Source organism: Diaporthe amygdali (assembly GCF_026229845.1).
Source record: "Diaporthe amygdali strain CAA958 chromosome Unknown NODE_14_length_1008325_cov_65_372321, whole genome shotgun sequence".
In the NCBI taxonomy this organism is placed as follows: domain Eukaryota; kingdom Fungi; phylum Ascomycota; class Sordariomycetes; order Diaporthales; family Diaporthaceae; genus Diaporthe; species Diaporthe amygdali.
The window spans coordinates 65,908-82,316 of NW_026517034.1; the positions used below are offsets into that span (position 1 = coordinate 65,908).

The 16,409-nt window shown below is 56.7% G+C and overlaps 2 protein-coding genes across 2 annotated transcripts; one reads left to right on the forward strand and one right to left on the reverse strand.

Moving 5' to 3' along the window:
• Window positions 1-8: 8 nt before the first annotated feature.
• Window positions 9-2,101, forward strand: J7T55_003326 (RWD domain-containing protein; the record flags this gene model as incomplete). The annotated part of the gene is made up of 3 exons (XM_053143339.1): window positions 9-597; window positions 653-1,334; window positions 1,387-2,101. The coding sequence occupies 3 exons, from the start codon at window positions 9-11 to the stop codon at window positions 2,099-2,101; spliced, it is 1,986 nt and encodes a 661-aa protein (XP_052993578.1).
• Window positions 2,102-6,559: 4,458 nt separating this feature from the next.
• Window positions 6,560-7,069, reverse strand: J7T55_003327 (uncharacterized protein; the record flags this gene model as incomplete). The annotated part of the gene is made up of 1 exon (XM_053143340.1): window positions 6,560-7,069. The coding sequence occupies one exon, from the start codon at window positions 7,067-7,069 to the stop codon at window positions 6,560-6,562; it is 510 nt and encodes a 169-aa protein (XP_052993579.1).
• Window positions 7,070-16,409: the final 9,340 nt, after the last annotated feature.

Genomic DNA, 16,409 nt, shown 5'->3' on the forward strand with positions numbered 1-16,409 from the left:
TCCAGGCCATGGATAACGAGGACCAGAGGGACGTCGAGCTGTCCTCTCTGTCGGCCATCTTCCCCGAGATCCAGAGAGTCCACGATGACGACCCGTACACATTTGTGCTGGATGTTCCCGTCAACCCAACAAAGGCTGTCACGGTCTTTTTTCCCGCAGCCACAGAAGCCCAAGGCTTGAACCCAGAAGCAGCCCAGGAAGCCGGCGCTGCCGTTGTGGGGGCCAATCCAACCGGACTTGATTCTCACGAGCTTTCCCACCTGCCTGCTGTCCGCGTACAAATCTCGCTGCCTCCGGCATACCCGACGGAGGAACCACCAGCAGCTAGCGTATCAACGAAGCCATCATGGCTTCCCTCAGCCACGGCCAAGAAGCTGGAAGACGACTGCGCGCGGTTGTGGGAGGAGCTCGGTCGCGATTTGGTTGTCTTCACCTACCTCGACCACGTTCAGCAGTCAGCAGACGATGTTTTTGGGCTTGTGAGTGACGGTGCTTTGCAAATCAGTCCTGAGCACAAGATTGCTGTGCTTGACTACGACATTGAAGCCAAGCGGGTCGCTTTTGACAATGGGACATTCGATTGTGGTGTCTGCCTTGGTAGGTGCTCTTGTTACTCTGGAAATAGATCTTGGTCCGCTAATTTATGCCTCAGATCCGAAGAAGGGGGCTAAGTGCCATCGCATGATAGACTGTGGTCATGTCTTTTGTACCGAGTGTCTACAAAACTTCTACAATAATGCCATCCAAGAAGGCGATCTTGCCGCAGTCCGATGTCTCGAACCTAGTTGCGCAAAGGAGAGGGCTGCTGCCCAGGCTTCCAGCACTGAGAAGCGAAGCAAACCGAGGACATTCATCAGTCCCAGCGAGCTTCTCCAGATCCCTTTAGAGCCTGACATGGTGAAACGCTACGTGACTCTCAAGTACAAGACTGAGCTCGAATCAGACAAGCATACGGTCTACTGCCCAAGACCCTGGTGCCAGGGCGCGGCTCGATCCAAGAAGCGCAAGAAGCCAGAAGGTTTCGAGCTGCACGAGGCCGAGGATGATTCCGACAGCGAAGCCGAGGAGGCGCGAAAGACAGAAGCTGAGGAAACAGCCAAGTCCAAGCCCAGGCCGTACGTTGACAGGCTTGCTGTGTGCGAGGACTGCGGCTTTGCCTTCTGTAGCAGGTGTTACCAAGGCTGGCACGGCGATCTCGTCATATGCGCGCCGCGCCGCGACGATGGAGAGCTCAGCGCGGAAGAGAAAGCCTCGCTGGACTTCATCAGCTTGCACACGACACCATGTCCTACTTGTGCGTGTCCTGCGCAGAAGACGCATGGTTGCAATCATATGTACGTATTTTGACCCCCCCTCCACAGGCTACTCTTTCTGACAGTCTTGCAGGATCTGCTACAGGTGCCAAACACACTTTTGCTACCTATGCTCGGCATGGCTGGATCCCTTGAATCCATACCAGCACTTCAACCAGCAGCCCAACGGCCGTGTGACTAGCTGCTACATGCGCTTGTGGGAGCTGGAGGAGGGCGACGAGGATGGCCAGAACTTCTTCGCTGGAGGCCGTGGCGGAGCGGAGCGGGCTCCTAGGAACGAGCAAGAGATTGCGGAGATCGCTCTTGAGGAGGCAATCGTCGGGGACGAAGGAGCCCATAACCAGCAGCAGCCTGAGCCACGACCGGTGCTCAACGAGAACGGCCGGCGAGTGGATGTCGAGCGGGAGGGGCCGCTGGTCCTTCGCATCGATGCCGGGGCGGCGGCTGCTCCTGGCGCCCGCGGAGGACGCCAGCCAGCTCCGGCGGCGCAACCGCGCGGCGGCGCTCAGATTCGGGGCAGGGGCAATCCTATGGGAGGAGGACGACAGCAAGCAGCTCAGCAAGGACGAGGGGGGCGAGGGAGGGGCTTTGGTCACCGTCCGAACCAGAACCAGGTACCAAACCGCGGCGGAGGGCACTTCATGCGACGGGACCGTCACCTCGACGCGCAGCAGCAGCGCGACGAGGCCGGCCACGAGGAGATCCAGGCCGGAGATGCGGCCTGGATCAGACACTTTGTGCAGCTCGCGCTCAACGACAACGAGGACCTGATTGACCAGGACGACTAGTTAGGCCGCACAAGGCAGGCTGTTGTTGGTGGCTACGTGCCCGCATGGCCTATCTTGCACATGCACAACAGCGCATGCACGACAGCCCCGTTGGCCTCCTCTCCTTTCAGCGAGAGAAACCGCTCGGCCGGCGCGGCCGCCGGGGGGTTGGGATAAGGACACATCATCGCACTCGTCAGGAGGCGCGCCGGGCCAAGGTACACTACGCGAGATATCTATCTATCTAGCTGTGCCGCCCCCCTTTCACCGACCACGGTAGCATCGAAACACTGGATCACGTACCAACCCAACCCCCATGAACAGCCCCCCACCCCGGCGCGAACGAGAGAAAAAAAGAAAAGGGAAGGCTTGAGCACAACCTCGTCCGATAATCTTGTTCCTGGCTTTCGCTCGGCCGAGGAACCAACAATCACGCTGGCCTTGGGTCGGGGGTGAAGCTTGCGCGAGCGAACGGTGCCATGACGATAATAAACATCACGAAAACTCTGGGCAGGGCACACGCCCGTGGGCCCGTGGCCCGTGCCCCGCCCGCGTAATAGATGCCGACAAAAGGCAATCGAGCGGGCTAGCTTCGGCTACAAGACGATCCCACTCTCGACCGGGCGAGGACAGATCAGATCGAAGGGGGCGATGCGACGTGGGGTGGAAAGGCTATCCCTCTTGGGAAGCGGCCTACAGACGGCGCGCTGGCGGGGGGGAGGCTGGGTCTCGAACCGGGTGGGGAGGAGAGCACAGGAGAGAGATAGAGGGGGAAAAAAGGCCTACAACAAAGTACTACAGCACAATACGCTGCCAACTGAGTTCGGGGTCCCCCATGTACATCCCAGCTTGCCTCCTTGGCTTTTATCAGGCCATGTTGACGTTGCCGTTGACGTTCCTCCCGAAGATATCTCCGGGTCAAAGCCATAACATCATAATAGTACTGGTTAAGGAAGTTCGGACCCGGTCACCGGCTTGTGTTCCTTGCAGGCTTATGTGAGAGGTTCTATCAACCCCTGAGAATGAGGTGCAGTTCTGTATGATCCCCAATGCCGGCAGCTGCTATTGCCTTTCCTCCGCCGGATTTGCACCACGAGACATGCTGTTGCTGTTGTCCCTGAATGCTTGTCTCCCCTTGCCGATACTATGCCGAGGGCTTGAAAACTCTCCGGGAGTAGATATTTATATTTATACATGTACACACGCATATAGAAATAATGCAGATCAGGCGGTCAGCACTGTCTAGGTCAGCCGGGAAGCACGCAGCCAGGCAAGCACACCCAGGTCTTCCCTCCCACGCGCCATCCCTCAGTAGACAAGATGCTGATAGCTACTGTGGTAGCCGCCTCTGCAACGGCGGCGGTGAAGCTTGCCTTGCGGCCGCCGTCGTGCCTGGGGCCTGGGCTGGGGAGGCTGGGAAGGGGACAAAAAGCCCAGGAACCCTTGGTCGTGACGCCGAGCAGTCAAGGTGTGGCTCAAGGACCCGCCGCTAATGGCGTTAGCCCCCTTCGCCGCTATCGTTCTTGTTTGTGTAGGTTGCAGTGTCAGCGAGGTGCCAACACGAACTCAGTCACTTCGCAATCGTCATCAAATGTCCGAGGACACCGAACAGACAGTAGAGCGAGGGCGGAGAGGGGAAGGGGAGCCGGTCGGGCCATCGTTGCAGTTGCGGTAGGTAGCATCCCATCTCATCATGCCTCATCGCTGTTGTTGCTGATGTGTGAAGACACTCTCTGCCCCATACCTTGACGGGTACGGATCGGTACGAAATGGCTTTACGATGGGAATGGTGATTCCTATGACCCCTATCCTTGAGTGATCAGGGAGATGGGAGGGGAGGGTAGGGGGTGCAGGCCAAGCGCCACTTTGATATTTAGATCAGGAGACACAAGGGCATGCCCTGCTGTCACGGTCTGGTAGGGATGGCGATCGCACACGTTACAGCGCGCCTGTTGAAGAAGTGCCGTCCGGTGATGATCTGGAGGTGGGGATTGCCCAGCTGGTGATGGACCAGTCGCCGTGCTTGCCAAAATCTCTGCCTCCTTGCTCACTAGCAGAGTAGCAAGTGGGTGGGGGGCGTTCTTGAGAGGCGGCGGGTGACTGACTGAGTGATCTTCCGGGAGCAAACAAAATCTCCTTCGTCAATCTCTCCCCTTCTCTCCTGTGTGGAGTAACTTCCCGCATTCTCCATGCTGGCTGAGCTTATTCGGACAGGTCAGGACGACTAAGCTTCCCCGAGATGAACAGATCGTCAGCTGTGGGGACAAATTACGGACTGAAAGTTTGCCTCTTGCTTGCAGGGTGACAGCCTTGTGAGCGTCCGTGCTTGTCGTCCTGCTTTTCATCGACGAGCCGGCTCCGAACTCTGTGCGGTGATGCACATCAACAGGCACTTGCTTGTCTCCTCTCTGTCCGTCTGATGTCCTGCAGCTCCACCGCCACGGTCTCGTTCATCGCCTCTCGGGTCGAACTTTCAGTTCATTCCCCGAGGTTCATTCACCGAAAACGCATGGGAGGTTTTCTTCCTGGCCTGGAAACCGATGCGAAGGCTATCCCTTGGGAGGACCTCGTGTCATCGGGTGTGCTGAGATGAAGTCCCCCTCCCTCCCCCCGCTTGTCTGTCCGTCTGCTGGCTTGCTCCACGCACCAGTCTGGCACTGCAAGCGAGCCGCGGTCTGCGAGGCCATGGATGGATCTCAACCAAGATGAGTGCTCAGAATTTCAACGGCTCCTAATGTGTGGTGGCCAGGCTAGAGTAGGCTACGTCCCGAATTCCACGGATAGATCCTGTGGCACACGTGTAGATTGTCCGTCTCGTCCTATGGTAGCCGTGGGTGCGCTAAAGGAAAGAGGCCGAGAGATGGTTCAGCGGAAACGTTGCTATCCAGTCGTCGCCACTTGGCCGCAGATGGTCAAAGACCATGTAAGCGCAGGGCTTGGCATGTGTCCAGACAGCCCAGAGCAGGAGGGAATAAAGTTCAAGCTAGAGCAAGGCCTGCAGCATGTCGACGGAGTCACGGAGCACAGACTGCCATTTACTGTGTAGCACGGGGAGCTAGGCCCACTGTGATAGCTCGCTGCGCTGCTCTGTTGCGGCTGCTGCTGAATTGGCTGATGATGGCACACCCACTTGGATGCAGTCAGAGACCCACCATATCAGTGGCGGGAAAGAAGAGAGAGCCTGAGCGGGCAGATGTGCGGAGGTGGACGTCCACGTACGCAGTCTCTGGTTTGTCCAGCTGGGCCAGGATGGCATTGCTAGGTTGAAGCTGAAGGCACGGTAGTCACAGATTGGTGGTCTTGCGAAGGGATACCGCTGCCGCAGTTCCAGGGCACCCGCGAGTTGGCTTCCATGCCCACCCGCCGTCCCTGGATGACTGAGCGGGTAAAATGAAGCTGTCGAGTCCGGCCCTTCCAGGCTAAAGTCGGTAGTCTGCCCGTCGTCAACGGCGTGCTAGACGGGACGGGTAAGCCTCTTGTCGCGAGCAACCATGGGTTCCCCAGAATGTCCAACCGCTATGCCGAATGAGGCGCCCGCGGTATGGGGTAGGCGGTGGTGTTGCGTTTTGGCGTCTGACATGCCTGTGTAGTACAAGGACGTTGGTAAAAGTAACGATGCAAGCAAACAGCCGTGTGATTGCAATCTGGTGGGGGTCAGCTTGAGAGAACAAGGTGCCGGGGTGGGCAAGGATCGATGTCGACGGGCGGGAATGATTGGGCCTCCTGGACAAAGTGCCCTTCGGAAAGTTGGAAGCGAAGGTAAGATTTAGCCCATTCTTGTCCAGTGTCTTGACCGGGCCAGACACCTTTAGTGATCACTTGCACCTCCCGATTGAAGCGCAGGCAGGCAGGCCCTTGGGTTGTGCAGGGCGCTATGCGAGACCTTGATGGAAATTGCCCAGCATCCTCGAGGCCAGGAACAAGCTCGACGAGCCACTAGTTCCGAGGGAGAGGCGGCGCACCGGACCTTGGAGCTGCATGTGGACTTGCAAGGCTTGTTGGCCCGGGAGGGGGGGGGGGGAGAATGGATGTCCTGTACCATACATACAGTGATGCAAATTGCTTCTCCAGGTGGTTGTCCGTGTCCATCGCGGTCGAGGTCAAGACGGACTGGCGATGTGACCAGCCCACCCTTCTAGAAGCCTTCCGCACCGCAGTCCCGTCTTGTCTCAGTAGTGACTGGTCAGCCAGACTTAGCCCTGGCGTAGTCATGTCCGATGACTGCCGTGGCGATCACTGCGGTCGAGTAGGTGTGAAGCTGGCGGGCTGTCAGACTGGATGGGCTGGCTTGGTAAGTGTGGGTTGTATGGGTTGGCCGGAGTGAGGAATGACGTCTCAAGGCGGGCGTTTCCGTGATGACATTGAGGGCCGCGCAAGAATGCCTGGAAGCGGCAAAGCAGGATTGTTACGGTTGGGAATAGGGCTGCATTGTTGCAATACCAGACATCGGGCGAAAGATGGGGTCTTCCCCTTCACCCCTCAGCTTGCTTGTGCTGCTGCGCCTTTGGTCGAGGAGGAGGAGGAGGAGGAGACGAGTAATAGCCCACCTGCCGCTAGACTGACTTGCTGCAGCATCTCGTCGGCCAGTTGCAGGGAGCCCACCCAAATTGAGCGCGGTACCACGGTCGGCGAGAAGTACCGTAACTTGTACCCAGGTATCTCATCAAGGTGGGCCTCGAGACCATGCGAAGCGTCGATGGTGATTGGCTTATCTTGGAAATCGCCGGTTGTCCTTCCTTCCGCGATCACCCACCATGCCCGAAACGGCAGCAGCACCTCGGATCCATTTGCTGCTTGCTTCTTGTAGCTTGTTGCTTGTTGCTTGCAGCTTGTACTGTAGCTTGCTGATGACCGATGGCTGATGGCTGATGGCTGCTGGCTGCTGCTGCTTCCCTCCTTGTCCTCCTCCCTGACGAACCTGGCACCTTGGTACCGTCTTGGAAGGGCCGAGTCGGACTCGTCGTGGCGCATGCATCGCATCGATATCATCTGCCCACGGCGAGTCGTACGATTGATAGGTCAGTCGAGGCTACTGATATTGTGCTGCATTGTCATCTCATCTACAACAGCCGTATTGGAGTGCATGCGGGCCTTTTTTCTTTGGACCAAAATCCTTGCCACTTTGATGCCTGTATCTCATTCATGGGATGGCCAGCAGTAAAGCAGACAGTCATTCCATATTTCTCCACCTCTCTTACTTCATCATTGTGCGTCAACATCTCAACTAGACTTTCGGCGAGCATTTCGTGTAGAGCATCCTCGGCATGTTGAAAGGGGGAAGGGCAGGGTGGTCGACGGCATCGCGTCCGCGTCCCGGAAGCCGGACGGATCAAGGGCCTCCTGGTTGAGAAACGGACAGGGCGGGCTATCTCTCACCGAGACATTTGTGCATACATATACATGCAAGATATACCATACTATCCATATACGTGTACAGCACAGGCACAGGCACTACCGAGTACGATAGCCTACCGGGTGGCCAAGGCCATACCAGAAAGGTGACTCAGATGCCGGTCGACAAGACAGACTTGGGCATTCTGCCATACCCCATCGCGCCGGATGTTAACAAGCGGTCTCCGTGCCCTCGGAGCCATGTCCGTTCTAAGCAGGTGGTCCAGATGGGTTGCTCGCCCTCTTCTGGAGCCTCTGGAGCCTGGACTGGGCTGGACTGAAGTTGTGGGATCTAGGAGAGAGGTGAGCCTGATGAGCCCGGCTAGCGTCGTCGAGGTGAGCAGCGGTGGCCCAGCAGACGCCCTCGGGAACCAGACGCGCGACTAAGGCACATGGAATGGGGCACGTGAAAATGAGACATTGCTCGAGCGTCGTAGTGTTGACACGCGAAGATCGTCGAGGACCCCTTCTCGGAGAGTCGGAGGTGGCCTGGAGCACTGTGCATTGCTGGCTTCGGAGCCGAAGATTGGCGTTGGCAACTGTGAACCTTGGGGCGTCTGAATGCAACACAAGCCCTCGATGGGATGTAACTCCAGATTCGATACCAAACATCAGCCCCCAACTGCCAGCCTACCTACCCTTGGATGGGCGAGCAGGCCTGGTCGTCTGCAGTCTGCATCCATCATCGGGCTTACTCGACTCTCCCTTGTCCAGGATCAGGACCATAACCAGAGAGCCAAGTCTGTGGAAGTGACGCAACGAAAACGAGCAGAGGACTAACACAGTAAACTGCTGGAATGGAATGGATCGGATTGGACGCGCATCGTCAGTGGGTGGTCAGAGCAAGCAATGGCTCGTCCCGTGTCACCCCCCTACCAAACGTGCCTGACCACACAGGCGACGGCTCGACGGATGGACGGCCGGCATGGGCTCAGTTCACATGTCTCCGCGTTGACGATTGTTGACAGGCCAAGCTCATTACGCAGTAGGGCGCCCTCTCCACAGAAAAAGGATACAATGTGGGCCTGGACGGCTGCATGTACCGCGGTGCCTCAGGTACTTTGTTCTGCACAGACTGGGATTACTAGTCATGTACCACCCAGGCATGGAGTAGCTTTCCCCACCTCGCTCCACTCGGCTCCCAAGGGTCGTCTTCCCCCCCTCTGGCCAGTCCTCTCTGCTCCCTGCTCCCTCCTGGCACACCCTTGTCCCCAAGCTGGTTGCGTTTTCTGATCGGACACACAAGGCACACAACACTGACCTCTGTGCAAGCTGTGCACTCGTATGCAGTGGGCCGTCTCGCCAGGTTTCCGTTTGATCACAGTCCCGTTTACCGCAGCACCCCTCTCGCCCCGCCTGTCAGGCGGAGCTGGGGCGTGCACAGAGCAGACGGACGTGATCTGATCTGTCTTGTGTGCAGCAGTGCCGCTGCAGCACTGCAGCACTGCACTGGAGTAGCTCTGGACTACTGCGGACGGAGCACAGCATCTGGGACCTCATCACCCTCATTTCTTGATTGACTCGGGCGGCCTCGACACCAGGACACTCGCTCACTCACCCGGCCAGTCAGTCAGTCATTCACTCTCCAGCTGCCCTCTCTGATGGTTTCAGCCTTGGCCCAACCTTGTTCTGCTTTACCGAGTCCGACAGCCTCTGCGCAGCCTCTGTGCAGCCTCTGTGCAGAGAGAGCAAGCTGTGATAATGCCATGTGCAGGCCAAGGGAGGAGCAAGCATACATACATATCATTGAGTTCTGTGGCAAATCCCACACCACGACATGTACCTGCGTACCTGGACTCGCTCAGTCATCCATCCATTCATCCATCCATCCACCCATCCTTCCATCCATTCAGAAAGACGAGGGACACAATCAGACAGACAGAGATACAGACAGAGACAGCCAAACGCAGGTGTGGTCGACCAAAGCGGAAGGAACATTATCGCAGGCCGGGACTTTTGCGAGGTCATCCCTGCATCTTAACTGTTCTTTTCCACTTGCACTTTGCACTTTGCTGCTCCCTGCTGCACCTGCCTGGACCTACTGCACCTGGCCCTCGCGCCTGCACTCGCACATTCTGCACCCTGCACCCTGCACCCTGCACCCTGCACCCTGTCCCCTGCACCTGCACCCTGCAACTTGCAACCCAACGCAGCCTTTCGAATCGCGACCCCATGTCCCTCCCGTCAACTGCCTTCCTAGGTACCTAAGATCCTGGCATGCATCTCTACACATGCCTACCTACCCATCTACATTCGTACATACACCCATACATCCATACCTACAGTACAGCACGGTACGCGCAGAACGGCCACTCGGTCTTGACATGGGCATGGGGCATGGCCATGGACAGAAGAGCCTGGCCGAGCCCGCCCCTCACCGTTGAGGGACAATCACGATCTCCCCTGCCCTGCCCTTCATCGGTCTCTGCCATGGCGATTTCCATGTCGGACCCAGACTAGACGCAACATAGCCAGCCATCCATCGACAGACCGCACACACTCCGACGACAACCTGCCTCAGCGCGGCGCAGGGCACAGCGACGCTGGAACTCAACCCACCAACTATTGTCCAGCCTGGTGCATGTTCCCTCCCTCCTGCCCTCCTACCCTCCCTCCCTCCCAACGGTGACTCTGCCGTAGCCACTGGTCGCGGCCGCGCCTTGCTCGATCGAGGGTGCGCGGGTGCCCTGATGGGGGTTGGTGATCTTCATTCGGACGGGGGCTGCTGGTCGGCGTTGCTGCTCGATCGAGACAAGGCTCGCTTCCTCACCGACTGCCCTGCATCGAAAGGGGCGGGGGGCGCCATTCTTGCGACAGAGTTCCAAAATTGCGACGCCCACACTGGCGCAAATCATAAACACGCAGCGCTGCTAAGATGAGCTTCTCCGGAGAAAAAAAAGCGGGCTGAGCCTCTTCAGGTTGCAAGCCATCCGCCTCGGCAAGCACGGTTTGCAACACTCCTCTCAACTGCCAGGCACCGTGCCACCCAGGGCCCCAGCAGGCCAGCCGCGGAACCCAGAGTGGCTACTGTAGTATTTCCAGCAGGAACATTTTCAGGCCACAGCACCCAGAAGGCACTACCACAGTCCTCTCTGGTGGCGGCAGGGGGCCTTCTCGGGCACCGAAGTTTATCCCTCAGCCCTGGCTACGCCCCTGCAATAGAGTTGTGATGGCCGACAATGTTGTGCATCTGGCCTGCTGCGACGCAGTACAGACAGAGTCGTACAGTGCCGCACTGCGAAGGTACTTGAGGTCCCCACGCCGGTGCACTGCATAGTGCTCATAGGGAGGGTCGCTCCGGCTTGACTTGCTCCACAGAGCGGACGAACCCGCGACAGGATTCTGACGGACGCCTCGAGTGATGGAACCACAAACGGCTTGCACGACGAGTCACTACCCGGGCCGTTGCGAACTTGCACCTGGCTTGGCCTTTTCGCGAAACGACAATAGAGTTCCGTCCAAACCTGTCATTAGAAGTGACGATTTACGACTGGCCCGTTCCCGACCGCAAAATCTCCCTTTGCCTCGGAGCCACACTGTCATCACATTACGCAACGTCATAAGATTAATTGATATGATCTCTGGTGCGACCTTGGGAGGAAAACGCGGCGCACTTCCTTGCGCTGCTGCTCCTTTGACTCGAGCGCTTGAGCCGGGTGTACGCCTCGCGACGCAGCACAAATTGCTGGTAGATGTGTAATCACTTCCTGACCAAACGCTGTGGGGCAATAGTGCAGCAGGGGTTGCTGGAGAGCGGGTATGCTGTTGCAGCACTTGCACCCACCCCCGGGGGCCGGTGGGAGCTATTGCGTGTGTGCCAGTCGCTGTGCAGCTGACTATGAGATATCACACGTCTCCCTCACGCCGTTGGTGATGCCAAACTGTCAAGGGCCAACTGCACGATGCAGTCGAACTTCCAACGCTCTCCTCATAGTAGACACACAGTTGGCTGTTTCGTGACGCACCTGTGTCACAGATAACATTTCAATAGAGGCGCGGCTTTCCGATGGAGAGGGGACGAGGTCCGACGTTCCCAAAATCCACGAACGAAGTCTTCAGACAGACAGGCTCAAATCGCCAGCCCGGAGAGAGCACGCTCCGTGGGCAAGACGGGCGGCCTTCTCACACCCTCGTCGACGAAGTCATCTCATCTGCTTCCAACACGAGAGCGAAGCTGCCCTATCGCAGCTCTCTGTGATCTGCCGCATTTGAAACCTGGATTATCACCAGCCTTCGCCGCAGGCAAGTCTTCGGTGCGACTGACCGGCCACCCGTGAGCCACGGGCTCTGCACGAGACGAGACAGTGACAAAACATGACCCCAAGAGTCAAGCAAATCGATTCTTCGCTGCACCAAGCCAAGCTTTCTTTTCCTCTCTCGGCCACGTTGACCCCATCGCACAATAGATTAAGTTCAATACCGCACCAGGACCAACTTGGTGGGCCTGTTTGGAGACGGCTCTAAAACGCCATGTCACACGTCCAATCGCAGTCACACCGGAACGACAACTAGTTACTGCCTACTAGTACATACACAGTAGTCGCCACAAACCTTCTGTTCGTCTGGTCGCACGCCAAGAATAGCCAGGCCTGCGTTCCGTGATAGAGTTCGTGTGAGCCTCATGAACCTGCTAACGAAACGCTAAGAACCGTTGAATGTTTCTAAGCTAGCAACTCCTGGCTGTCAAAAAGAAGCTTTGATAAATATAGGCTTGACAATCGTTTGGTCACACATCAAAAGTTTCACGATCGCTAGCAGCGGACAAATATGGGAAACCAGTGCGACGGACCCTGAATCGAGGCCTGCGGAGGAGCTCAGGGAAGCTCCTCCCAGCTCTGACGTCGTGCGCACGTCCCCAGCGTGATGGTGTCGAGTGCTGCTTCAATCTCTCAGGGGAATCCAGGCCCGTCGAGATCAACCATAGTTCAAGGGTCACCTGCAATCACATCAACGATGGCACCCGTGGGCCGTTGCACATGTTCGGATCTCTCAGGAGTTGGCCGTTACTCCCCTGGCCTTACCCCTTACGAACGCGGCTGCAACCTCTGCTGCGCTCTGGCCCTCGGCGCATTTTGAGGCTCTGGAGCACGTTTTCCGCATCACCTGGTCACGAGAGCCGCAAATCCAGTGGTCTTTGGGCCAAATGTCCATCAATGACGAAGTCCTATTTTCTCACCTTTCACAAAAAGGGGGAAACGAAATTCTCGGGAGATGAGGATACGGGCGAAGGCGTCATGCGACGTGAGGATGCAGCGAGTTCCAACGGCCGCCAAATATCACTAGAGGTGTTAGCACTTGTCCTAAACAAAGCAGGGCAGGGCTACTGGATCAGCCGCATCCCTGCACATCTGGGCCCAGGTGGCTTCGGACTGCTGGGTTGAACTTCCGCACGACTTTGGTTCCCCATACAGAGATTGCATCACGACGGGCAAGATCTCCTAGCAGGGTTTCCGTGCAGCGCCGCAGACAGCGCAGCAGAAGAAGATCTATCACGGATCACGGTCTGCCGCTCAGGAGGAAATGACTGCCACATGTGCATTGCGACGACCAAATCATTGCATACACGCTTGAGCCCCCAATTCTTTTTTAGAAGTTGCCCCTATGCTGTCGTCTCGCGCGTCGCCTTTCTATTTGTAGCATGTCCTCAAGACTGCAGCAAATAGGGGCTGGAATGGATTATCCTCAGCAAGACGCCTCGATGGCTCAGAACATACTGGTGCTGCTGTCTGACGACATTGGTGCTGCAGGGGGGCGTGGTCTTGGGCGATTCGGCCCCCAAGTGCCTCGCGATGGATGCAGCGCACATGGTTAGATACCAATACCGTCTCAAAAGGATTCTGATGATCGACGATACCTGCATCATGTGCATCAACCACCACCTACTCAGGCCCACCGGCAGATACAAGTCCATGTCAGCCACTGGATCGGCAGGTGCACCGACATACGGTTCATCTTGATACTAATATCTTCCGACCAACGCTCGACCGGGGTTGACTTAGGGTTCTACTTTGGTAGTCCTGCACTCGCACTGCTATGATGGCCGAAGCGGGGCAGAAAGAGAAGTCAAATGACGGGTCCCCCCCATACTCGAAGCGGCACTTCAATGGTTGGTCCTGATACCGGGTTGTGGTTCGAGTGCCGCCCGCGGCATCCGCCCCGGTGGGCAAGGTGTCTACTTCGCTGATCTACCATGTTCAGTGGTTCCTTGCCGCAGCGCAACAGCCTCTCCCCGGTGCTTGCATGCCTTCATCGGGGTGTGGTGCGGAAAGAAATCGTGCAGTAGCCCACAGTGTATTGTACTGCGTATGACGTTGCTGCACTTGGAGGAGTGGCTTGCACAATCTCAGCGTAGAGCTTTGTCGAGCAGCCACGACGTTCCGCTTACTCTCACCTGCAGAAGTCGTCCTGACCTGTTCGCCAATTATGCGGTGTTACAGCCCAAAAAGCAATTTGTCCACATGGAGAGCACTCGAAAGCAGAACCTGCCACCATCATCTGCAGGATTCATGCCGGGGTGGCCCCTCGAAGGGCCGTTTTCGCGCAGCCCAGAGGCCAGGAAAGTGGCCCCGTGGGTCCAGGCCTGTCTTCGGCCCTTCACCTTCCTGACTTCCGACATGTCGTCTACAGAGACGCTGTCAAGAAGGCATGCGCCTGCATTGTATTCCGATGTGTTACGGCAATGGAAATGTCAAACCTTGTCCCTGGCCTTCACACTCTAACCCTCTCAAATCAACGTTACGCGTCTATTGCTTCTGGAGATCATCGTAGCCAAGGCGGCAAGCTCCAGGTCTACAACATCCGACAAGTGGAGAATAGCCGCTCTGTACGAGATGCGGGCCCATCACAACCCACTGCGCATGCGACTTCGGCCGGCAAATGTCAAAGCAGGAGAATTACCGCGAATGGTCAAATACCCGCGCTGTGATATTTGTCGACCACGAAGCCTAGCTGGTTACACTGGCCGGCCAGATATCCAACAATAAACGCGGGGAGCTAGACGGCATTCTCTACCTAGGCCCTTTCGTTGAAGGCTCACAGATTTTATCACTGAGGCTGGGATCATCCAACCATCCCGGAAGTACTTCGCGAATATCGCACACATGCTTGCGGTGGTTAGATCCGTGAATGCAGGCCTGACAGCGGGCTCTTGGTTGCCCCTTTAGGGAGGTCAGTCTCCCCATGACGACTTGATCGCCTCCCACCATTGGCTGGATTGCTCACACCTACTCGCCCACTGCCTCTCTAAGCCGAGGTGATGCTGATACAGCTGGAGAACTACCACATCTGTCGTCAATCGAACTACCGCCTTCCCTGCCATCAATTTGCCCGCCTTTATCGACACCTTCATCTACTGCCTCCTCATCCTGCATTGGGCCTCTCGCTATCGACTGACATACGTCCAATACGCGCCAAGCGGCAACGTGGTATTTGGATATGTGATGAAGGACGATTCCGATGGGCTCCTTAGTCTGGTCTCTGTTTCGACATCGGGGTGTGCTTGTCGGCGGGTTCAAGCGCATAAGTATGCAATATAACTGTTTGAGAAGTCTTTCACACAGGTGTTGTTTTAGACATTCGCAATGCAATTTCGCAGACCCTAAAGTTGAGGTCACCCTTATAATAAACGTCTTAAGAGCCGAGTGCAGATATACGGAACAAGGTTCGACTATTGCTTTACCCATTACTTGATTTTGGGAGGCAGAGGATCCTTGAGATCGATGAAAACGGCGTCAAGGTGTTTTGCCTACAATGCAGCACCCGGGGGCCCCTGACTAGCACCCCTGGTCTCTCTTTCCTTGAGAAAACAACCGCCCACACTCTTGATCAGCCCCCCCCGGTCTGTAGCAATCTCGTGAACCGATTTTCGCTTTGCCCTGGCCCCCATGCCCGCACACCATTCCCTTTCGATCTTTTATCGGCCGTCTCGTCCAACGGCCCCCTCGACATTTACGGGTCTGCAGCCTCGCAGAGCTTGTCGGAGAATTTCGCTCTAATCAGATACCCTTGCTGATGCCTACCACGTACATGGACCAGGTGTGTTGTGAGCTTGATGAGGTAAAAGCAGCTTTAGCCATCTTGGACTGGAGACCACTGGGAATCTGGGAGGGAACCGGGTATCACCTCTCTAATCTCCAAACTCCGTCCTCTTGCGCTTCCATTCTGTTTCCTCAACAAGACAGTGCTAGAACAATCGATTCCATCGAGTCGGAGAATTCAGCAATGGCTCTGCCAATCTGTTCAGATGGTCAGCTCAATGATCTTGGTGTGGTCCAAGCCATGGGATGCTGTGTCTTGCATCTCTTGCGACCCACAATAGCCCTTGTGCAAGATAGTCGACACTAGCCAGGAGTTCCTTGATCCTTCGGCAGAGCATTTCAAGGAGAGAACAGCAATCGTTGGCTCGTCCGATGATACTTTACAAACTTTATCCTCGGATGCCCTAGTGCCCTAGTGGAAGCCCCTGGACCGATACATGACGAGTTCCACTCTTGTCCTCTTTCTCGGTCAAATATTTTGGGCACCTATCCGTCCAGCTATGCGTCAAGCCAATTTGGCAACACGCCAGCCATCTGACTTTTGGCCGAGGATCCAGCTGGAAGATGGGCATTCTGAGATTTGGCCGGTGAGGAGCAACTTGTTCATGGGGAAGCGAGAGTCAGTTGCTGTGATGTACCTAGCCCGGCGCGATACTTCATGGGTGGGCTCACGTTGTATTCCACATGCCGTATCTCGACTAACATCCCCCCCTGTTGCCTACCTGCCAGATCGCCGCCGCCGCCTCCATCTCCTTCCCTGTACGGCCGCATGTACATGGAGATACGTACTGTACTGCGGTACAGCTCTCCATTCTGTGCACTAAACGGTCCACCCTCACAGGCTCATCACCTCCCGGATATCCACTGTGAGGCCCCTCAATCCCCTGACCTTGGCCGTTCGT